The sequence below is a fragment of the Magnolia sinica genome, chromosome 5, assembly GCF_029962835.1.
Source record: "Magnolia sinica isolate HGM2019 chromosome 5, MsV1, whole genome shotgun sequence".
Classification (NCBI taxonomy): domain Eukaryota; kingdom Viridiplantae; phylum Streptophyta; class Magnoliopsida; order Magnoliales; family Magnoliaceae; genus Magnolia; species Magnolia sinica.
Window position 1 is genome coordinate 33,455,803 of NC_080577.1, and position 24,608 is coordinate 33,480,410.

Genomic DNA, 24,608 nt, shown 5'->3' on the forward strand with positions numbered 1-24,608 from the left:
CTTTGATTGGGGGAGCATTGCATGTGTTTACATGTCAAGTCTTGTATTTTTATTTATAAATCTTTGTAATTTTGACATGTAAAATTTTGAGTTATTTTGTTTATCATTGAAATGGACCATAACAAGGTCTAAATTGGTTTTTGTCCCGTAACTGGCAAAGGAGGAGATTGTAAGTATACTTGTTTGTCAATCACGTGTGTCAATGAGTCAGTTGAGCCCTTGAAAGCTAAAGACTGAAGAAACATGAAAACTTAAAGCATCATGGAGTAAAGAAACATGTATATTGAAGTGCCTTGGTGTCCCTAACCTTACACCCCTTTAAGTCCAAAATAACCTAGCGTCTAGATAATCTATTCTTAATAGGTAAATCTTTGCTTAATCATCTCATACCTTTAAGATTTTATTTTATCATAATCTAGTTAGGATTTAAAGGTTTAAATCTATTGATAAACAAACAACCCAATTCAGCAACTTCAAGTGAATCTCAATCGAATCGACAATCCGTCGATGGGACTCAATTCGATTGAAGGTTCCCCTCGATTTCAATCAAATATGGTTAAAAACATTCAGTAAGCAAACTACATTTATTTGAAATTACTCGATCATATTGAAGGAGATTTCAATCAAATCTAAGGCTCGATCAATCGAATCGAACTAACTGTTATTTATCCGTTTGCTAGCCATTACAAACTGATTTCTATTACTGGGCATTCGGACCTTAGACAAAATGGACTTTTAGTGAAATTAAAGCTTAGGTGATTTCCCACTCACCATTCCTCTCCTAAACTCAAAACCAAAGAGATTCATGATACCCTTTTTGTGATTAATCACTCTAATGAGCATTCTAAGCTTCATTATGAAGGTATTCATGTTTTCTCCTATTTTCTAGAATTATACACAAACTTATAAGTATATCTTTATCTATGTCCTTTAGAATGCCCATCCAAGTGAATCCCTAATTAGAAAATACTTATCCCAATAGTTATAAAAGATTCAACCATCCTCCCATTACCTTAGTAGCCTCATAGGTACGTCATATTCAAGGTAGACAATTCTTGGAGCAGAAGAAGATCAATTTCAAAGATTGGGGGAGCAATTGAAAAGTCGATTAAGATTGAAGAAGATCTCAAAAAAGACACATCAACCGGGATTAATCCAATAAGTTGGTTGTTATTTTAAGGTCAACATACTCTTTCCTTATATATAATTGATTATAGAGTTTGTAACCCAAACTTGTGTAGGTTCTTGTGTAAGATCGTATCTCCACTGGATATAGGTGTATACGTAGGTCACTAACACAGGTGTAAACATATAGGTCCTTGTGTAGGACCGCCTACAATGGGAGTATACGCAGGTCCTTGAATTAGGACCATAGTAGTTATTAGTTAGCTGATAAAAAACCAAGTCTCCACTAGAGCCACTGACACAGGTGGAAACGTGTTCCACCAATACGGGTGAGTACGTGTAGGTATTTATATAGAATCCTTGCCAACATGGGTATATATGTATAGGTTTATAGTAAACCTGTAAAATCATTGTAAATATTAGAGGTGAACGTATTGAAAACCTCAAAGATAGTGAAGGTCGGTATACTTAAGGAGAGTACATCCACCAGTAGTGGAGTAAGTAATTAACCGAATCACCGTATATCATTGTATTGTGATTTTCTATTTGTGCATGCAATTCTATGATGTAAGTGGGTTAAATTAGGAAAAAAACGTGGATGCATGAATAGAGTATATTTTAGGTGATTTATTGATTGCACAACACACTTGATATAGTTATCTCACCCACATAGACTAGTTGCTCAATTAGTTGTATTTATTATAGTCTATGTACTTGGACTCACTTGGTTTGGAAGCCTAAGTGTTAATTTCTTTTAATCAGCATATATTTTTAAGTGGTCCTATTCAAACCCCCCCAGAAGGACTTAGCTATAATTCTAAGCTCTATAAGCTTCCGCATAGCGTAGTGTCATGTTAGACAACCGACGCAAGTTTAAAAGTTTCTCTATCTGGGCTACCAGATTAAGTTCTAGAAATCTCATGGGCTAATCAAAAGGGATCCCTCTAAGAAATCGATGTTGCTCGCACATAAGATCCACCATCTTGATGGTTTGGAGTGTTGAAGGGAGTAGATAGACATGATCCATCACATTAAGATTTTTCAAACCTTTAATCGGGGATTGGTCAAACTAGATTTTGAATCTAATTCTCTCATTCTTTTAATTTTGATTAGGGTATAGGAAGAAAGATCTTATCAGACCGATCAGTCAATATTTTTCAATTTGGTTCCAAACCATGGATGAGTTTACTTGGACATTAATCTGATTTTCGAATCTTTGAAAACTTTTGAAGTGCTACAGTCTCTCTGAACGTCTCTGGAAAGGTCTCCCAATTTGGAAAGACAGTGAGAGACAACCTCGTTGAGAGAATCATCGCTAGATTTCTGATATGAAGTATTTTCTCAATGAGTCTCTTATAAAGATGGTGTGCACGTTGTCTTATTAATGAGTACGATAATCATGGGCACATAGCCTATGTTGATTTGCTCTTCAAAAGGCAAGCAAAAGGGCTCATGCCTTTGCATTTGTGGAAGAATGCATATCGCTGAAGGAAACATGAGCAATAATACTCTTAGGTGAGATTTAGACTTTTTGTCAGTTGCAGTTACATGGTATCAACATATAGAGTCTTTTGATTGGCCCTACCGGGGCGAAAATGGGTGTAAATAGTTAAGATCTCTTGATCATTGTAATTCTAGATATATTATAGTTCTAAAATGTACCCCAAACTTTGCATAGTGTAGATAATTGTACATGAGTGCCAAAGTTGAGGACGATATCTATTATAAGGCTTACCCATTAAAGCAAATTTATTGATATAAAAAAAGTCAGGTAGTTTTAGGCCCTCTTGCATCTCTACTCTAATTCAATAAGAACTACTCTTTTTGTTATAGCACTTGTTTGGGAAAAGAAAAAAACTCTTATTTGAAATAAGCACGTTATGTTTGGTTAAATGTTTAAATAAGAGCTTTTTTTTAAGAATAGTTAATGTTCTTTTTTTAAATTACAACAAACAACTTCGTTATAAGAACAATCCAGATGATTGTTTTGGTGGACCTCATCAAAGATGGACCGAGTCCAAAATGGCAAAAGAATGGATGGATACAATCTTCATGTTTTAAGGCACTTGGACCATCTATCATGCCAGACATTGAATGTGGATTATCTATCATATGGAGCCCACCTTTGATGTGGACCATCCATCATGTGGGCCAAACATTCAAAGTGGGTCATCACCATCATACAGGGCCCATCTTGGATGTGAACCGTCCATCAGGTGGGGCCACTTGATGTGGATTGTCCATCACGAGGGGCCAGATTTTGATGTGGATCATCCATCATATGAGGCAAACTACGCCCATTACATAGGCCCACCTTGATGTGGACCATTCATTATGCAGTGCCTTACTTTCAAATGGGTCGTTCATCATGTGGGCCTACCTTTGATGTTAACTATCCATCATGTGGGCCCACCTTAAATGTCCACCATCCATCATGTGGGTCCCACCTTTGATATGGACTGCCCATCATTCGGGGCCCACTTGATTTGAATGGTCCATCATGCGGAGCCACACTTTGATGTGGACCATCCATCATGTGGAGTCCACCTTTGATGTTAACTGGGCTCACCTTGATGTGGACCATTCGTCATGTGAAGCGCCACCTTAAGTATGGGTCATTCATCATGCATGCCCATCTTTCATGTCCACCATCCATCTGTGGGTGCCACCTTCAATGTGGACCATCCATCAGGTGGGGCCCACTTGATGTGGATGGTCCATCATACAAGGCAACACTTTGATGTGGACCGTCCATATGCAGCCCACCTTTGATGTCTACCATCCACTGTGGGTCCCGCCTTTAATGTGGACCATCCATCTGGTGGGACCCACTTGATGTGGATGGTCCTTCATGCGGGGCCACACTGATATGAACTGTGCATTATGTGGGCCCACCTTGATGTCAACCATTCATCATGTGAGGCCCCACCTTCAATATGGGTCGTTCATCATGCCGGCCCACCTTTGATGTCCACCAGCCATCATGTGATCCCATCTTTGCTGTAAACCATCCATTATGTGGAGCCCACTTGAAGTGGATAGTCCATCATTAGGCTTCATTTTGATGTGGGCCATCAATCATGTAGGTCCCACCCTTGATGTGAGCCATGCATTATATAGGCCCATTTTTATGTGGACCATGCCTATTTTTTTGTTGTTCAAACTTTTGAGTCAAGCTCAGGAGCGAGTCTAGCAGAGACTGGACTAAAATCTGGTAAAGTCGATTGAGTTGACTCACCAAGTTCGAGAACTATGGCATGTGTTGAAACATTATCTTCGTAGCATTCTACAAATTCCAGTGATGCATAGCGCAGATCTTGCATTCTACTGTTACTGTAAAGCAGACAACTGAATCATTTATTACACGTGCCTGGCCCATGAGCCTGGGAGCCCAAGCTGCGGTGATGCTCACTGGGCCAGCCTGCCTGGCTATATTTCTGTCATGATGCTCAAAAACACATTCAAGAGGTGGGGGTGCAATCGCTAGACAAAATGGAACCTTTTGGGCGTCTCTAGCTTTTCATTAGGACCGATGCTTCACATTCAAGAGCAAAACCCCATTGATTGGATCCGGTTAGGCATGTCAAAGATGATAGTGCTGGCTTGTGCCTCAACTGCTGCAAAAAACACCATTCTTGTGGTTACAACACCTATTAAGCACAACCTGCAGTAGCGGCAGCTGCAAGAACAACTACAACGACAGCAATGATAGGAACAACAAGAATGACAATAGTACAAACATCTACATCAGCAACAGCAGCAGCAGCGGCAACACACTCCTGAGCAACTCCTTTGACAATCCTAAACAAACAACTCAATGTCAGTGTTCAAGTGTTTTCTTCGCGGTGTATCAATCCTAATCATCCGAAGTGTTATCTCAATGTTTTTTTCTTCTATTTCGTTCTTTCAATTTTTATTTTTTTTTTTGGCATGGCCAGGATTGTCCGATCATGTTAATTTTGGGTCTATTGTCCACTGATGGAGAGCCGTCTGATGAATGAACCATTATGATCATTCGAAGTGTACGGTACACAAGTTAATAGAGAAGGGGACCCACAACTCCGGATATAGATGTAAATGAATTAGTTTCTTACAAAGAACATAAGAATGCAGGCCATTATACGTTTTAAAAATATAAAAAAATGTTCTGTTTCATCTCCTTCCTCATTTATGCAGAAGGGTCATGGAAAGCATCATTAAGGCTTTAGATATCTTACAGTCTTCTTTAAATAGAAATAAATAAACTGAATAAAAAGAGTAATGACCCAGAATAACGAAATAACCTTCAATTCCACAACAACACAATTGTATTTCCCTTTTTAATCTTTTTCAGTTGATTGGCATTGCTTCTTACGATTTGGTGAATTACGCCCCCTCCCCCCTACTGCAATTACAAAAACCGGAAGATAGTTTACAGATGTATATAATAGACATGGGCATAGAGAGAGGGAGGCAGAAACCAACCTCTGAAACCACATGCCAGAAAAACAATATCTTTCAGTCTTGCTACAGATTCACCTCACAGGCTACGGGGTGAAAGAGAAGGCCGACGTGGGAATCTTGCGGGCACCAGGCCCACCTTCATGGGTCCCAGCAGATTTGTTCGATAAACGACGCTTGTAGCGCTTCAGAACCGATGCCAAGTTCTCTTTCCCTTTGGGGAAGGCGACGTCGCCTGCTGTAGTGCCCATTTTGCCCTTGCGGCCAGAAACTGCAGCCTCAACATCCTTAATAAGGTCAAGGAGCATGCTCGCACTTGTGCACCGACCCTGGCCTGCTTTCCCAGAGGTTGGCGAGAGTCCGTCCGGTGGCGGTGGGCCAAACCTTTTCACAGCTATTGATGGAATTTGCAGACAGAAGCAAGGAGATATGGAGGACCGGGGCTTGAAAAAAGCTAGATCCAGAATTCCCTGATGCAGGCAAGACATCATATTCCGTACTACCATAATCACAGGAAAATTAAAAAAAATGGAATCTACACTGATTCAAAGGGTAATAATGGAGCATGAGGAGAGAATTTTGAGAATAAACCCAGATAATCCCACCGAGCGGCACTGGATAGAAATATCATGGGAAAAGAGTTAGCATGATTGTAAAAACAAGATTGACAATGAAGTGAAATGGTTTTACATCTAGCTCTCAAGGAGTGCTTGGGGCACACCCAAGGATGCAGGCAGAACCATGCATTCACTGGCGAGAATTACAATGCAACAATAACGGGTCCAGCCCATTATCATTGACATTCTAATGTTGGCTGGCAGCATTTGTGAACAGGAGAGTTTCAAACATAAGCCATCCACCATTAGCAGGATGCGCCAAACAGCTCCGCTTCCGAAAAACATGCATGGGGTGGGCCTCATTAGGCTCCATTCTTAGTCCGGGGTGCATCCAAATAGGCATTAAACTAGCCACTTCAATGATATGACATTGTTAACAAACTGGTTTTTCCACAGTTCAATTTCTGTCACCAAATGATATACTGAAGAGTTTCTAGTAAAACAATTGGAAACAGAAATTCAGATGAAAAGATCTTCTATGGGAGCAATGCAAGCTTTATGGAGATTTTTACCTGAAGACGATTCAGAACGTAAGTATACTTGCCCCACAGCTCCGGACGGCTCTCCATGAGTGACAGCTCTAAGATCCTACGAATGCACCATATGCCGAAGCTCACTATCAGACCCACCTGCCAAATGCAACCCTCTCCACAATGAGGCACCAAAGAAACTAGATACCGGTCAAGACCTGCCTCATTCCTCAAACTGAATTTCCGTTCAGAAGATGTGCAAGGAGAGTCATCTGCATGAACCTGATTCACCTCTCTGGCTTCTGCTTCATGGAGAAACTTCTCCCTTGCAGCCACCTGATCTATCAGCTCCTCATCAAACCCGCCATTCTGTCGGAACAACCAATCTGACCCCTCCAATTTCAGGAGCTTCATGATACAATATCTGAAGGACTGGAGCAACTTGGCCTTTGACTCCGCATGCGAAACAGTTCCCTGCAGAACTCCGTGCCCCCCACTCTGAGGTTTACCAGAAACACCAAATAACTGCTCGTATGGTTGTCTAGACCAGAGAGATTTTGTTTCCAAGTTTGAACTAGGTGGAAGCAAGAAAGGATCTCTGTAGCGCTTGGATGGAGAAAGTTCATCAAAGGCCAATGGAACTCCAGCAGCCCTGGATGCAGTGCTCCCATAAAGTGATCGCTCATATGGAATTCGACCTGCAGATGGCTCAGGGCCGATAGAGTTGCCCCATTGAGCATTTCTATTTTCTGAAAGTGACGCCCTATTAGAAACTGCAAGCCCTGAAATGTCTGGCAAGCTATGGTATTTCTTTGGAGATGCTGAGGATCCAACATTCTCACTGGCTCCCAAAGAAGAATCATAGTAAGGCCTTTCAGCCTGTAACCTGCTACTTATGGACACTGCCGGATTCTGCATACTCGATACATGTAATGAACCAAGCCCATTTTGCCCCATGCTATAAGCAAGTGGATCTCTGTAGTTTTGGATAAGTGACGTAGATTTTGTAGTAGACTCCAATGGGATGCGCAAGGAATCCATATTTCTCTCTGTAGCAATCCTGCTTAGATAGGAAGCAATCTGATAACCGTGTATTGTAGCCGGCTGATAATCTCTGTCATCAGAATAGGATGGCAGCCGCAAACTAGAATAGCGTCTTTCACTGGCATCTAGCAGATAACTTCCGGAACTCTGTACATATGCATCCAATGACTGCAAGTAGGATGACCAAGATGAGGTATCCTTTTGAGCCTCATAAGATGACTCTAAACTGCTTGGCACCCTCTGTTGCATGGGAGATCCATAATCCCTTGACTTAGTACGAAATGCAGATCCTCTTTCTGCTTCTGGAAAATACTTCATGGCATGTGCATCTCCCGCGGCATCTGCTTTTGTGCAAGGAATGGGCTTCTGCTCCATTCCAAGAACTGCATCAATTCTTTTTGCCTTTGCCTCTGGAGTAACCTGCCCATGGAAATCATATAGTTGTCCCCAAAACTCATCAAGGATGGCAGCTAATTGACGCCTAGCTGCCCGACCCAATCCATCCAATCTTGAAAGGCTTCCGCTGCCACTACTCCCATCCTCACTTTTCCCACTAACACTCCTGAAAGATCCCGGACCCTCAGATGCTGAAGTGGGCACACTCCCAGAAATTCCTCCCTGTGATTCTTCAGGTTCCCAAACATCTGCCTCATCATCATCCTTCACAACTGCTGGCATATCCCCCTCTACTCCCCCCGTCATTCCAACTGGGTCCTTGGATTCAGTTCTTATCACAGCCCTTTCATCCGATAACGCACCAGCAGAAACCTCATCCACCGTTTCCACTGAAGCCAGTTCGACTGCAGATGTTGATTCTTCCAGATGGAATGTCTGGGAGGTAGAAACTGGAGAATAATTCTCACCATCATTAGATTGGTAAGGCTCACAATCAGAAGGCATAACTGTTTTGGGCAGATCAAGATTGAATTCAACTGAATTATCTGAATGGCTGACCACAGACTTATCCAAAGCTTCTTTCTCGGACAGATGATCTTCTCCATCATCTCTAGTCCTGTTCAACTCATTTTCCTCTCTATCCTCGCGTGACCCAGGTAGATCCTTTTGTAAATCCAGGTTCCATATCTGCATATTTGGTCCATCGCTTGCAGATTTCAGTGGTGTAGCAGCCAACCAAAGCATCAAAGAAAACGATGCACAAGCAATGAGTAGAACAAGAATATATGGGAGTGTCATACTGCTGCCTGTGTACCATCCCAAGTTACCCATCCAATCACTGTCGCCAAATAACATCTCTACAATAAAGATGATTTTTGAAACCAGCATCCAGAGGAAGGCAGACAAAGCTAAGATTTCCGCAAAGGAAGAGATTTTGAAGGCACCCATTATGAATCCTGACGATGCCACCCGGAAAAGGGGAATCACAGAAGATGGAAGCAACATAGCCAATATAACTTGAGAGAAAATGAGAAGCTGATAGACCCCCTCATCCCCTGAATTCCATGCACAGAAGATAGCTGGAATGATGGCAAGAGCCTTGATTGTTAAACGATGAAGCCAAATATGTGGGTTGATGCCAAAGAAATCATGCAAAAGAACTTGCCCGCCCAGAGTCCAAGTTAAGGCTGTGACCTGGCTGGAAAAGAAGAGGACAACAAAAAACGCAAAAGGTGCTACAGGACTACGAAATATCTGCAAAAAAAGAAGCATAAGCATTGATATATTAATCCTTTTAACAATATGCCCAATCAAGACAGCATCATCTCGATCATGTTCCTTCAAAGAAAGTCAGGAGTTGAAATGGGGGAAAACAAAACAATTGAAACAGCTTGAGAGCAGGCTATCAATATCAGTGCAAGCATACCCATGTCACAATGCATGTTTTGCACCAAACGCATGCAAATATTTCGAGTGATTATAGAGAGAAATTCGTAGATAGAGGTCCAGATTATCACTGAAGCATAGGTTATCAACATCTTCTTGAGCAGAGCCACATTTTTTGGAAGTTTCTAACCAAATATGGTTTCGGCACCTTCTTTGGGGTTTAGCTAATACTGATCGGATCTGGCTCAGATAAGGTAATTCCTTTTTTCTTTATTACTAGTTTAGGTACAATAATTTTTCTTCATTTCAACCATGAAGGAAGCATAGAAACTAAGTTTAAACTAGATCTAAGACTATTTTGATGATTGAAACATAAGATTTAATAGGGATTTGATGAACATCCAAGCGGAGTGGATTTGAGTAGGATTCGATGAACATCAAAGCGGACTGGACCATTTTGAGTATTAATGGAAAAAGAGGTAAACAATCACTTCTTCTTTTTTTTCATTTTTCCATCTTCTTTTTATTGTATTAAAATGTAACAGGCCCTATGCCACAAAATCATGCTTGATTTGTGTTCGATTAGGGCCTGTTTAGTCAACTGTCAGGAGATCAAGCCGACAATGGCATTGTTATCAATTAATGGCCTGTTACACCATTAAATACATGTCCAAAACACCATGTGCACATGTATATGTGGTGTTCTTAAGTCCAACTGGTTGGAACACAAGTTACGGTGTCCTCGGCAGATAACTTCGCAACCTATTACATGCATAAGACATCTAACCCATCCAATAGGTTTGCCCCCACCATCCCCCCGTGACACACGTTTATATATGCATACGTATATGGGTTTCGTTAATGTCCCCGCACAAACCTTTTAAATGACCTATCCAATGTTTTAAATATTGATGTTCCCACGATAAATCTTGTATCCCACCTATGTGATACGAAATGCACCCCACACATTTATATATGCATACGTATATGGGTTTCGTTAATGTCCCCGCACAAACCTTTTAAATGACCTATCCAATGTTTTAAATATTGATGTTCCCACGATAAATCTTGTATCCCACCTATGTGATACGAAACGCACAGGTAGTGCTGATATATCCCACATGTTCGATCCGGTGAGCATTTTCAATTTCTGATCCCCTATTTTTTGTTAAAATTATGTTAAATCAGTGTCAAATGGGTATAAATCCATTGGTTCTTCATGTTTTGCAAGAAAAATCATAGAATTAGAGCTTTGATTTCGATATCCACTGGTTCTTCATGTTCTCCTTTTTCTTCAAAATTTTCCTTCAACGAGTTATCAATTAAGACTAATTTTGAAGTATTTTGGAGTATTTGATGAAATAATCATCACATACACTCTAATTTCAAAATTTGAGTGTAGGTAGTCCGATTTGGGGAACATTGGGAAAAATTCAAAATTTCCCCAATTTTTCCCAAATTGCCTGCAATGTTGCACTCCAAAACATGAAATCAAGCATGTATGAGGGTTGATCTACTGATTTGTTAGGTCCTTGTCAATTTTCGAAAATAATAATAATTTTTTTAATTAAAAATTAATATAACTTATTAAAATATTTTTTTTCCAAAATTTCCCTTCGACAATTAAGACTAATTTCGAAGTATTTATGAGTGTTTGATGAAATGATCATCATATACACTCTAAATGTTATGCATTCAATTTGAATATAGTTGCATTAGTTCAGTCAGACAACGCATAGCTTAAGACCCTATACAAAGGAAACCTATTATGTGCACTTCTTTTTTGAGATGTTATGATTTAAAAGTGCATTGAGGTCTTTTTTAACAATTCCTAAAGTTTCATTGAAAAATTCAACCATTTTCTCAACGTTTTCCAAAAAGTGTGATAAGTTACCCAATATAAACGATACATCCCATGTGATAACCAATATGTATCTGTATCCCAAGGATGCGATACGTAACGCGATACCGATATTTCGAACATTGGACCTATCATCAATCTGAACCATTCATTCATAATCTAGAAAAACGAACGGACGGGGTGGATTCTCACAAGCATCATAGTGGGGCCCCACCTAGCTTCCTGTTACTAGAAGTTTCTGTGAAAGGCTTTCACAAGCAATCCGCATCCCCACAGCCTGCTCCTATATGAGTGAATGAATGGTTCAGTTCAACAATAGGTTTGGGCACATTCCCCCCGACACATGTATATATGCATGTGTAGATGGGTTTCTCTAATGTCCCCACAAAAACCTTTTAAATGACCTATCATCAATCTGAACCATTCATTCATAATCTAGAAAAACAAATGGACGAGGTGGATTCTCACATGCATCACAATGGGCCTCACCTAGCTTCCTGTTGCTAGAAGTTTCTGCGAAAGGCTTTCATAGGCAATCCACATCCCCACGGCTTGCTCCTATATGATTGAATGAATAGTTCGGTTCAACAATGGGTTTGGGCACATTCACCCTAATCCCCACGGCTTGCTCCTATATGATTGAATGAATAGTTCAATTCAGCAAAGGGTTTGGGCACGTTCCCCCCCCCCCCCGACACACAACGGGTGGGTGGGTAGGTGTGTGTAGAGAGAGGGAGAGAGAGAGAGAGTCCCTTGCAAACCAGACCACAGGAGAACTTAATTACAGTCTTAAGTGGTCAGCATCTCAAGTTGGGCTATTTGAAATCCACCTCGACCACCCGATGCATCATCCCATGTTAGATCTAAGGCTAAGGCCCGAATATCAACCTTATCTGTGATTCAAGTAGGCCACACCAAGGGAAACAATTTGTAGGGTGAGTGTCGTCTGTTTAGTTTCCATTGGGTCACTAATAGAGCTGGTTTTTCATTCCTAGACCTAAAATTGGGTCATTGACTTGTTGGTTGGAGCAGATTAAAAATACATGATGATGGGGCCCACCCCAACTACATCATCCTTTACACAAATTTACATAAAGACTTTAACATGGACACGGATTGTATAGGTCACCACCCTTTATCATGGTGTTAAGACTGTGGAGCCCACCGTGATGAATGTGTTTTATTCATGTCGTCCATACGTTTCTCCAGCTCATTTTAGGATTAGGGCCCAAAATTGAAGCATTTTCAAAGCTCAAGCGGACCACACCATAGAAAACAATGGTGATAGGGCCAACAGTGACATTTATTTGTCATCCAAATTGTTCACAAGGTCACACAGACCTGTATTAATGGAAAACACAAATATCAGCTTAATCCAAAACTTTTTTGGCCCCCAAGAAGTCTTCAACAATAGGTGTTCAATTTCCACTGTATCTTGTGGTGTGGTCCACTTGAGGTTTGGATGTGCTTTGATTTCAGGCTCATGCCCTAAAATGAGCTAGAGAAACATATGGATGACATGGATAAAACACACATCATGATGGGCCCCCACAGTCTTTACACCACAGTAAAGGGTGGTGACTGCCTCACTGCAATCCGGGTCCACGTAAAAGTGCAATAAATTCCAAGTAATGGGTGATGCAGTTGGGGTGGGCCCCACCATCATGAATTTTCAAAATCCACTCCAACCAGCAGGTCAGTGACCCAATCTTAGGCCTAGGGATGAGAAATCAGCCTCATCCGTGATTTAGGTGGACCAAATGATTGGAAACAGTGTACAAACAACACTCACCCTCCAAATTGTTTCCCTTAGTATGGCCCACTTGAATCACGAATAGGATTGATATTTGAGCCTTGGGCTCAACATGGGATGACACATATGGTAGTCAGGGTGGATTTCACATAAACATCGTGGTGGAGCCCACCTAAACCGGCTAGCATCTCCAAACCAATCTGGTGTGCAGGAGACCTTTTGGCTAATATATATTATATATGGGGGGTGTGCAGGAACTATGAGGTAAGGTTTGTGGGCCCCACCGTGATGTGCCTCGAACATTGACCATCAATCAATTGCACCCTTCCATGGTGAGCCACAGGCCTAAATATCAAGCCAATCCATGACTTAGGTGGGCGACACCACAAGCAACAGTTAAGAGTGCATGCCCACCCAATAAAACCGCCTTAATGGTTTATACGGCTGACTAAGATGTGGTTTAGACATCCAACCCATCTATTATGTGTCCCACTTGGATGAGGGACCACACCAATCAGGTGACCCAGCGTTCGCAGTATCAATAGTATCAACCGATACTAACAGTATCAACCTTGGTCGATATGCAACTGCCCGAAAGTCTATGAACTTCGGGTATTAATTGAAATATTTCACAAGATATCGCATTGTATCGGTAATTTGTCCATACAATGTGATATCTTCAAAATATAGCAATTTAAAAATACTTAGTATCGACGATACTATTGTTGGTATTGACGATACTATTGTTGGTATCGTCGATACTATCGAAACTGACAACCCCTTTTGTTTTCTTCTTTAAAAAATTCCCTAAAAATCTTCAAAAACCTCTAATTTTTTCAAATTTTTAATTTGTTCTTGAGGTAAATTTGACTAACCCCCTTCCATCAGTTGGAGAAAGAACCTGTTTTTAATGCGGGAAACGAGATCAGATAGTGGATGAGCCTAATTTTCAAACTGCGAGATATTTTTATTTTAATCCATTTTTTGTTGCAAGTCACTTGGAATCACTAGAACTAAGATGGAAATCCATGATTTTACATGTTTTGCATGCTCAATGTTGGATTTGAACTTCCAATTTGGGGATTTAGGAAAATTAAAGAAATTTCAAAGTTCTCCCATTTCACCCATTTGAATTGTAATTAGAGTGAAAAAAAAAAAATATGATAATGGACATCTTGGAGGCAAATCTACATATATATATATATATATTCTTAATTAAAAATATTATAACAAAAAAATATTTTTTCAAAAAATCTAGATTGATCAACAGTTATTTAGCCTTAATTTGGAAGTGTTTATGAGTGATGGTTGATCTTAATATCAGTTACACTCTAATTTGTGAATTTGGAAATTTAAAAAAAAAAAAATTTAAAAAAAAAGGAAAAATCCAAAATTCCCCCAATCTTATCCATTTAAATTGTAATTAGAGTATGAAAAAATCGCATTAGACATGTTGAAGGTTGATCAACAGATTAACAGAGGTTTTTGGATTTTTTTCATAAAAATATTTCTAATTTAAAAATATCAAAAAATAATAGTTTAAAAAAAAACTAAAAAAATCAGATTGATCTGTAGTTATTTAGCCTTAATTTACAAGTGTTTGCGAGTGTTAGTTGAACTTAATATCAGTTACACACTAATTTGTGAATTTGACAAAATTGGGAAAAATTAAAAGAAGAATCTGAAATTTCTCCAATCACATCCATTTAAATTGTAATTAAATTATGAAAAAATCATATTAGACATGTTGGAGGTTGATCTAACATTGACGGAGGTTTTTGGATTTTTTTAGAAAGAAAAATATTTTTTAACTAAATATAGAAAAAAAATTAATTAAAAACAGGAAAAATTTTAATTAAAAATACTAAAAAAAAAAAGCTTCAAAAAATTAAAATATTAAAAAATAATTAAATTTTTTATTTAAAAAATTCAGATTGATCAAAGGTTATTTAGCATTTAATTTGCAGGTATTTATGAGTGTTGGTTGATCTTAATTTCAATTTCACTCTTTAAGTTTTTAAGAAAATTAAGAATATTAGGAAAAATATGAAATCTTTCCAATTTATTACATTGAATGTAACATCCTATTTTCTTAATGATGTTTTATTGGTAGAAAATGCCTAGAAAAGGGAGGCAGCCCGATATTGGCTGGCAACACGACCCCACCAACAATCAATACAAGTCCAAGTGCAATTATTGTGGGCAAGTGTACAAGAGCGGAGGTATATCCTACTTGAAGGGGTGCAACAGAATAGTGTCAATTGCCCAATGATTCCAAAGGATGTGAGAGCGAAGATGAAAGTATTGAGGAAATGAATAGATTAGAGATGATTGTTCTAAGCATGAGAGGGAGTTTAGGGAGCAATTGGCATCGGCCAGTGCGGGGCCTTGAGGACGTAGAGGAGGTTGACGATTATAAAGATCCCAACTACAGATGTGTCGTTGACAAGTCATTACGAGAACAGTGGGATAGGGATTAGATAAGGCGGTGGGAGGCAAATAGGCCCACTTTTGAAGGGTCTACATGGGAGGCTAGTAAGGGGCAGTGGTCTAAGGGGTGATGGTGGTAAGAGGGTGACGGTAGAGGAGAGGGGGTTGGGTAGTTTTCGCCGTAGTGGTAGTATGCAGATGCGGAATGTACTTCAAAAATATATAAAGAGATGGGGGAAAGCAAAAGTGGTTGAAGGATTTGTTGTGGAGTGGAAAGGATGTGAATGGTTCCGGACTTTCGTACCCCTAAAAACCTAAACTCTAAGCCAAGCCACAACTTGAGCCTAGTTAACCCCTAAAGCCAAGCCAAACTCAAGCTCAAATTCAAGTCCAAATCCAAGCCCAAAACTATTCAAAACCCATTCCAAGCCACAAAACCCAAAGCACCAAGGAGCCTAACCACAACACCTATTGAAAGCTAAGGCTGAGCCATGAGGCATGCAGCAGTCCAAGTGCCGCACACCAGGTAGCCAACTGGATCTTTGCCAGAGGGAGTTGTTGGGCTAGCCTCGAATGGGGCATCGAGCCCTTCAATTTCCCCAGGGGAGAGAGAGAGAGAGAGAGAGAGAGAGATTCCAACCTATTCCAACCCCTGCCAACCCTTTTGCTAGCAACCCAAGCCCAAGCCTAAGTCAACTACTCTTAGCCCTTTGGCCCCTTAGTTGTCCTACCGTCCACCCATCTTCCTTACCCCTTCCATAGCCTATTGTCCTGCGCCTAAACCCTCATAAGCCCAAGTCTCCCTCCCTCTAGCCATAGCAACCCCCCAACCCTTTGCCTTTAGCCTTTATCCCTTAGTTCAAACCTCTATCTCAATCCTTGCAACAATTCGTTCTACCTAGCCGCACAAGCATCTCCATTATCTATCACACACCTATTAACCCAAGTCATATGGCGTCTCAAATAAAGAAGTAGAGCAAGGGTCAAGAGCTCCAACCATCTCTTTACATTAAAAGTGTCAAGTTTCTTTATCTTTTTGACTCCCATCTCTGCCAAGCCGAAAGTCAAGCCCGCGCTCTGCATTTCTTGCATTTCATCTTGTATACGCATCATTACACTCTTCCCAACCCCCTAGTTCTCAAGACATTTTCGAGTGTATGCTCTGAGGCTTGTCGGGCTTCCGAATCCTACCACATCAGAAACCCGAATTTGACTAGTCTATTCTCCTCTTTAGTTCTTCTCAAATATCGGATGCTGCAAGAACGCCATCGTGTTCTCCCACTTCCACCTCCACCTCCGACTTGGGTCCATTTTCTCTTCTTCCTCTTTTTTTTTTAGTTCTTCTTGGATACCGGTTGCTGCAAGAACGCCATCGTGTTCTCCCACTTCCACTTAGTTAGGCTCTAGCAATTACAAAGCGCTTGTCCATGGCTGACTAATAGAAATTAGGTCCATTTTCCTTTTTTAACTTCTTGGATACAGGTCGCTGCGAGAACACCATCATGTTCTCCCACTTCCACCTCCAAGTTGGACTCTAGTAGTTACGGAGTACTTGTCCATGGCTAACTAGCAATAATCCACTTTTCCCATTCAACACTATCAAATAAAACAACACTAGAGCTTGTTAATCTCCTAAAACCCCTTTTAATCCCACAAAATAGATACCGCACTAAGTGTGGGCCAATGAGGTGCCTAACCCCTTCTCTGTTATTAAGGTCCCTTACTCAAAAATTCAAGTTGTAGATCAGGAGTCATCATAAGGTGGGAAATCTCTAAACTCTCCAATTTTTAAAGATTCGTAAGGTCTAGCCAACCGCAGAACTCCACGATAATTGGCTAGTGGCAACGCCAAGTCAAACATTTATATTCTTGAGTTCACCCACGCCTAAATGAACCAAGGAATAGCGTGGGCGACGAAACCCAACGTCTACAGGAAAAATAAATAAATAAACGGAAATTCTTGACAAATTGTTTATTTATAAACACATGCCACAAAATGCAACAACAAGCGTACACTTCAAGAATATGCTTACTGAATTGTAACACGAGAGCGAGGGTGTGGTGCCACCCAAGCCACGTGAGATTATTGGCCAATATCCAAACAACGAGGTTGTTTACATCTGTCACTATATTGACCTACATGAGTTTGTATAAGAAAAAAAAATAAAGAAATAAAATAAAGAAAAGAAGAAAACTGAGATCGGCAAGAAAGTTTCAACAGTAGTTAATTCCCTACCACTATCCCATCGTGTGGCCCACCTACAATTTGGATCTACCTCGTCACAAGGCCCTTAGCCCAATATGATCTGGCAAAACGAATGACTAGTGGATTTCTTACAAAGATTACGGTGGTGGACCCCACATTATCTTCCGTACAAGAGAATCTTGCCAACGACTTCACAAGGAAACCAAGTTCTTCTCAAACTGTTCATCTTCTTCAAGAGGGACTTTTCAACGTTCTATGGAGGTTCGAAACCCACCAATGTAAGTTGTAAACCGTCCATCATGGGCCCTCCGTCCATCAACCTCATTCCCTTCAAATGTACGAGCACTATCCATCAAGATTTATCATTGCATCCAACACTTCACCTAATCATCTCAGTTGTGCGTCACAGAGAACCAACGTCTAAGATCACCTAGAAACCCAAGCTAATCCAAAGCCTTGATGTGGTGGGACCCACTGTACTTCTTCAGCAACAAAAATAAATCCTCCTAGAAATCAATCTAGACCATCCATCCATGGCTAGAATAATCTCCTAATCTAACCTGGACTACATGTGCTGAAAACAATGCAGCTTCCGATTTTCTCAGTAACTAGCTATAAAGAGCCAAAACATCCTATATCGAAAACCACCGAACAAGCGTCGATAGAGCTCCATTTGGTGAGACCCATAGGCTTCATATGGACCATCTAAGTCGTCCAGTAGCTTTGTTTCAAAGAAAGAACAGTTAACTCAAATTTTGCCATTAATAGCTTCGCTGTCATCCTTGTTTAAACCATGACCGTGTGATATTGTTAACGCACAATTCCATGATCAAAACCGGTCGTTAGATGACCCATCTGATCACTGTTTAATCATGTCTTTAACAAATATTTGGATCTGCGCTTAAGAAAACATAAACAAATTAAGCTGACGTCAAGATCAAGTCGCTAGAACTTTCCTCCACATAGGTTGTTCAACACAAGCTCTCTGCGTACAGAGGATTTCAGGACCTTGTTGGTTTTAAAAACCTCTCTCGACGCAAAAAGAGACCATATCATAAAGACAAAAATCAAGGGAAACCAAGAAAAGAAAACGAGAGTCAGAGAGAGAAGAACTAACTCGAACTGAGTCAACTTAATCAATATAAGTCCCACCTCTAGTTTAGTCCATAGCCTTGCTGGAGATAAGCTGAGAAGAAAAGGGCGAGAAAAAAAAAAGGAATAAAGAGAAGGAGAGAGAAAGAAGAAGAGAGAGCGAGGCTGAGTTGACTCAATGAGTCAACTTGTTGATCCTGAACTAATTCAAGGCCGGTTCGAGCCGAGTTGGGCTGAACTCAAGTCGGGTTAGGTCCAATGGTGTTTTAAGAGCCAGGTGGAGGTCAGAGTACTCCGAGGGAAAGCTCGTGTACGTAGTACACACCAATTTGTCACTGAGTCATGCCAAGTCGAGTCGGGTTCATCAATTCTAGGCTAGCTCAACCACACAAAATATGTGAGTGATTCCTTGCACAAATTTCCTCTTGATATTCTTTTCGATTTATTCAAATTATATAGTGTTGAATTTAATTCGACTAAAAGCTTTACATATTTCTAGTTCTCCCTTGTTTCGTAATCTTAGGTGAGGGATATTTTCCCTCAACTCTCTCCTCAATTGGATTTTAGATGCACATTAACATCACTTCCAAATTTGAACTTAGCTATCGTTTCAGGTTCAACCCTCTTGCGTAGGGTTTAACCCTCTCGTCCCAAGAAAGACTATTTCCTTTCCCTCTCAACTCAAGGGCTTCCCTTGAACTGCCATTACTCAACTTTCAAGGGTGTGGATATGCCCCTTGCAATGCTTCTTTCCTTAAAATAGCCATCTTGTAGGAAAAATGGAACCTTAGATGTTGCCTTAGAAACCTCACGTAACGTTAGGAACACATCCCTTGATTAATAGCGAAATTTAAGGATTAGTTGTTAAACTACCTAATATAGGCATTACATACCTCATGTGCATGGTGTGCTTGGATTTGAATCATAAAATGCATTGTATGTTTGAGATGTGCTTATATATTCATAGCATGGTTGATTGGACGACACAAGCATTACATACCTCATGTGCATGGTGTGCTTACATACCTCATGTGCATGGTGTGCTTGGATTGGACGACAAATCAGTGGTGCATAGTTGATTTGCCACCTCGTTGTACCGGTTAGGTGAGCATGGTTTATTTGCGACAGGTTCCTAATGTTCTGTAGCATGCAAGTTCGTGTACATCTATTGCTTTAGATTCATCATACATTCATTAGTGCATGCATAATATCATGATCATCATACTTTATTCATTAACTCTCTATAAGAAATTCAATCTACATCATTACTTTGTTGGTACATTGTCAGCTCTACCTAATATTGAATAAAATCATATCGTATATCAATTAGAGCTTCAACTGTGATGAAATTGATCTCACTGGGCTTTTAGCTTGCCAAAATCGCAACAATTCTTTGCAGGTTTTTAGGAAGAAAAACACACAGGCAAAGTAGATTACCCAAACGGTCACATTCTACTAGAAGCACCACCCATAGTTTAGGTCGATTAATTTTGTTACATTCAATGTAAGAAGTTTTCAATTAGTAGGAAATTTGGTGGAATTGGTCTTGACTTCTGAATCTTAAGTCTGAATTAAATTATAGTTAAAGAAATTTATTTGGAATTAGTTTAATTATGCGATGTATGGAATGGAATCTCAAATAATCTATGCTCGAATTTTAATTCACACCTTAGAACTCGAGATTAGGGTCACTACACTCAGGTTCCAAATTTCGGGGCGTGACAGGAACCTTCTCCCATCTTCTCTGCACATGACGTAGTTACAACCAAAGCTTTTCCAGCTGTTCCTCTTTAGTAGGCTTATCATCCAATAGAAGTTCCCCCTCCAACTCTGTTGTTTCATTCGAGGCCAGGGCAATCATGGTACCTTCACCTTTCCCTAGAGCTTCTTCTTTGTACGCCAGAACTAGATCTGTCTAGGTGTCGCACTTGCCTTGCATCAAGCAATCAGAAGACGTTTCAGCATGAAGGCCCGATATCTAGCATCAGAGTAGCTTCGCTCTCAAACTCAGCCCGAACTTCCCTTATACCATCAAGAGAAATCATTTGTTTTCGAAGCAGAACAATAGGCGAAGATGAACACGACATTGCTAAGATCGCACGTGGCGAGGACTAGAAGATATTCTCACGTGCCAAGGATAAGGTGAAATCTAGGGCCGTCGGATTATCCTCCAAACACATGACGTCCATAGGCCTTTCATCCGCCCACACCAAAATCGCATCATGGCAAGTCTTCATCAAAACCGTCCGATTCAAACTCAAGTTGCAAGGTTTGATGCGAAGGTTCCGAATCAAACTCCTCACCATGCATGGCCTGATTGTCCGTCCCATTCGAAGCTTTGGCGATGAGATGCAGGTTCAGGTGAGGTTCGGCATTTGTGCCTCCCTAAAAAATCAAGGTCGAGCAGGAGCATGATAGAGACGGAGCTCCCACAACACACATCATGCCACATGTCACCTCCAAAGATGTTTTCCCTCCACCTACCTCCTCTCTCCCAATCAAGCTATGACACAAGCACCTCCCAGCATCCGGTGTTCCTCGGGTGTCTTAAGTCCTTGCCCCTGCACCTTCATCTCGCTAACTTTCATGACTATCCTACCCTCCTCAGCTTCTAGAAATCCTCCCATCGCAACAAAGTTCAACCTACCTCCTACACTATCATCGCCACTCACTTTTTCCAAACCAACACAGAGACAAATTTAGGGATCTCTAGTGACTTGAAGAAGCCTTTTGGCAATCCATTGAAAAGGACAGAGAAATTGGCCGAGCTAATGCACACCCAAATCCATCTCATCCACTTTTCACCGCACCCTAACCAACCTAGCATGTAATCTAAAAAGTCCCACTCAACATGATCATATTCTTTTTCAAGGTCCGGTCAAGCTTGCGCACAATGCTGCTCTTTCCTTCCCTGTGGAGAGAATAAACATTCGTAGGCAATCGGTGCGTTATCCAGAATCGGCCTACTTATGACAAATACGCCTTGGATGTTTGATATAACTTTCCCGAGGATCGACACAAATCTTGTGGCTAACACCTTTGCTAAAATCTTATATGAAGTCCCAATTAAGCTAATGGGTCTAAAATCTCGCAAGCATTTTGCTCATTTCTTTTGAATTAGGGCAATGAATGAGGTGACTGATTCAACTAGAAGCTAACTACTTCAAAAGAACTCAGAGATGAACGCAATCACATCATTTCTAACCAACTCCCATAATACCTTAAAAATGCAAGCAGGAAATATCCATCCCTGGCATCTTGTCTCTCCCCGGCTGTCCCACTGCCACTTCAGTCTCCTCTTCCAAAAAATCTACTTCCTCAGAAATAGACAAAAAGTCGAGGTTGTCCAATGAGGCCTCGGCTTCCCTTCACTTGACAGAAGCTTCTTGTAAAAGAAGATGATTGCACTACATATTTCAAATTTCTCCTCCAACCTAACACCATCCATCACCATGCTATTGACCTTGTTGTTCTTGCCCTTGCACTAGCCAATCATGCAAAAACCTTGTGTTTCTATCTCCTTCCTTGAGCCACACTGCTCTGGAACATTGCTTCCATTTTATTGCTTCTTTGAGCTGATTTTTATATTCAAGAGACAAGGCCTCCCTCCTCCCTTTTTCTTCCTCTATCAGCTCCGACCCTTCATCCTTGATATCCAATAGTTGTATATCGTTACAGGTAGCACTCAGTTCCTGCTCCCGCTTACATAGCACTTCCCATCTGATGAGAGTGCCATTAAGAATTTTCAATTTCTGGAATAGGATGAAACCCAAATGACCATCCACAAAAATAGACGCCTGCCAATTTTTAACCATATTAGCAAAGCCCTCCACTCCAACCAGAATAGCTCAAACTTGAATGGCCAAGAGCCCCAATCATCATCATCCACCTCTAAGATATCAAGCAATGATCCGATACAAGCTTAGGGAGACCTTGTTGGCTAACCAACGAAAATTTCTCCACCCAATTTGACGAAACAAGAAAAGGATCTAGCTTTGACCTAACAATTGTCTTGCCCGTTGGAACACTTGAATCTAAAATAGCCCATCAACAGGTCGTCAATTCATTCTACCCCACCCAGCCCCTGTTTCTCAAATGAGAATCTAACTACATTGAAGTCCCCTCCTACGCACCATGGCAGCCCCCACCTTACCACAGCATTCACATCTTTGCAAAGGCAAGCACGCTAGTTCAGGGAGTTCACCCTATAAATTGTTGTGAAAACCCATCTAAATCCACAATATAAATCCCCAAGCAAAAACGAGACCAAAAATTCACCGTGCCACCAATCCTCCTTCACCCACACACTGGACTCCCATATCATAATCAAGCCACCTTCATATCCCACTAGGTCCTTAACAATCCACTCCTTCAAGTTCCCCCTCCAGATTTCATTCACAATCTGTTGATTTATCGATCATAGTTTAGTCTCCTGTAAGGCAACCAACTGCTCCATGTACCTTTGCAAAGGTCCTTAATTTTGGCTTGCTTAAGAGGGCAATTCATCCCCTTCACATTCCAGCTAAGGATCTTCATCGATCGCCATCTTTGTTCTTCCTCCCCTTCTCCCCCCTCTTGGATGAAGCTCCTCCCTCGTAATTAATAGAACATTCGAGGCCTCTGAGCTCTCCTCCCTTTCAAAGACCTAAGACTCCCCTTCAAACTAACCTTCTGGCCCTTCTAAATTCCCCTTTCATCTACAAGATGGAACAAAGCTACGTAATCTTCCTCACAATCCCCAAATGTGACCTCAATCAACAGTCCAACATGCCCTAGCACTTCCTGGATCCATTGCTTCCCTCTCGCCAAAGCAACCAACTCCCTTTGACCTCGAGTAGACTACAAAGCCAAGGGGGAAGCATTCGTCGTGAGCTAATGTTCTACCTCACCATCACATAACACCCACAATAGCATCACCTCCAAAGCTAACTCCTCCTCAACACTGGAAAGCTCCAGCAACTCCAAGTCAACTTCACTTTGCACCTTGCCAACAAAAGCATCCTCCTTAACTATGAGAACCATCACCCCAACATCTCTTTCAAGAAGAATAGAGTTTTCCGGGAACACGCTCGGCGTCGAGGATGATCCTAACTCATTGAAGAGGAGTCGCACAAGCAACAATAGTCTCTTCAAGCCTCTCTGTTCCTCGCCCTGTCTCTCTGGGGCTCCAAGCAATAGGCACCTTCCCTTAAATCCCCTCACAATTGGGTCCCCTTTGCACATGTCCCCATTAAATAGAATGAGAGCATGTCCCAATGACAAGATCGGCCTCGCACGCTTTGACTTCCACACCTGAGCTGCATCATCAACCCCATCGTCCACTTCCCTTAATCCACCTATCACTACTCGAGGGTGTTTCTTGCCATCAACCGTTGTGTTCGCCTGCATGTCACCTTCCCTTTCCACCGGTTGTCGTCTGTCAGCACTCGAGCCACGCGCCCTGAGGTAATAAATGCTCCGTTGTCCAATTCTATTACAGTCTCTCTCGCCTCACCATTTGTCACAAGCAAGGGTGACATGTCACTCACTGTCACCACTGACTAAGTCTCACTGACGTTGGAGAAGTCACACGTCCCAGTCGTCATAAATGACCCACCGTCTCCCACCATCCTTGGGTATGTGCCCATCACTGCAACCTCGTGGCACTTGCCACCTTCTAACAAGAGAACAACCCCCGCATCAGAAGTTGCCATGTCTCCACCCATGACTAACCCGGGCCTTTGAACGTTGCGCACCTTCAGCACTGTATTAGGTGGTTTGTCGGGCCATTCGTTTTGTTAACCTTACC

The 24,608-nt window shown here is 41.2% G+C and overlaps 1 protein-coding gene across 2 annotated transcripts in view; it reads right to left on the reverse strand.

Annotated features, from left to right (window-relative positions):
* Positions 1–5,233: 5,233 nt before the first annotated feature.
* LOC131245923 (ethylene-insensitive protein 2.2-like) overlaps positions 5,234–24,608 on the reverse strand; it is a 33,687-nt gene continuing 14,312 nt past the window's right edge. For both annotated transcript variants that reach the window (XM_058245702.1, XM_058245701.1), the window contains exons 7-8: positions 6,695–9,346; positions 5,234–6,035 (exon numbers count right to left, since the gene is read on the reverse strand). In XM_058245702.1, the coding sequence (XP_058101685.1) occupies positions 5,652–6,035; positions 6,695–9,346 (3,036 nt within the window). In that variant the 3' untranslated portion in view covers positions 5,234–5,651. The remainder of the gene's footprint in view (positions 6,036–6,694; positions 9,347–24,608) is intronic.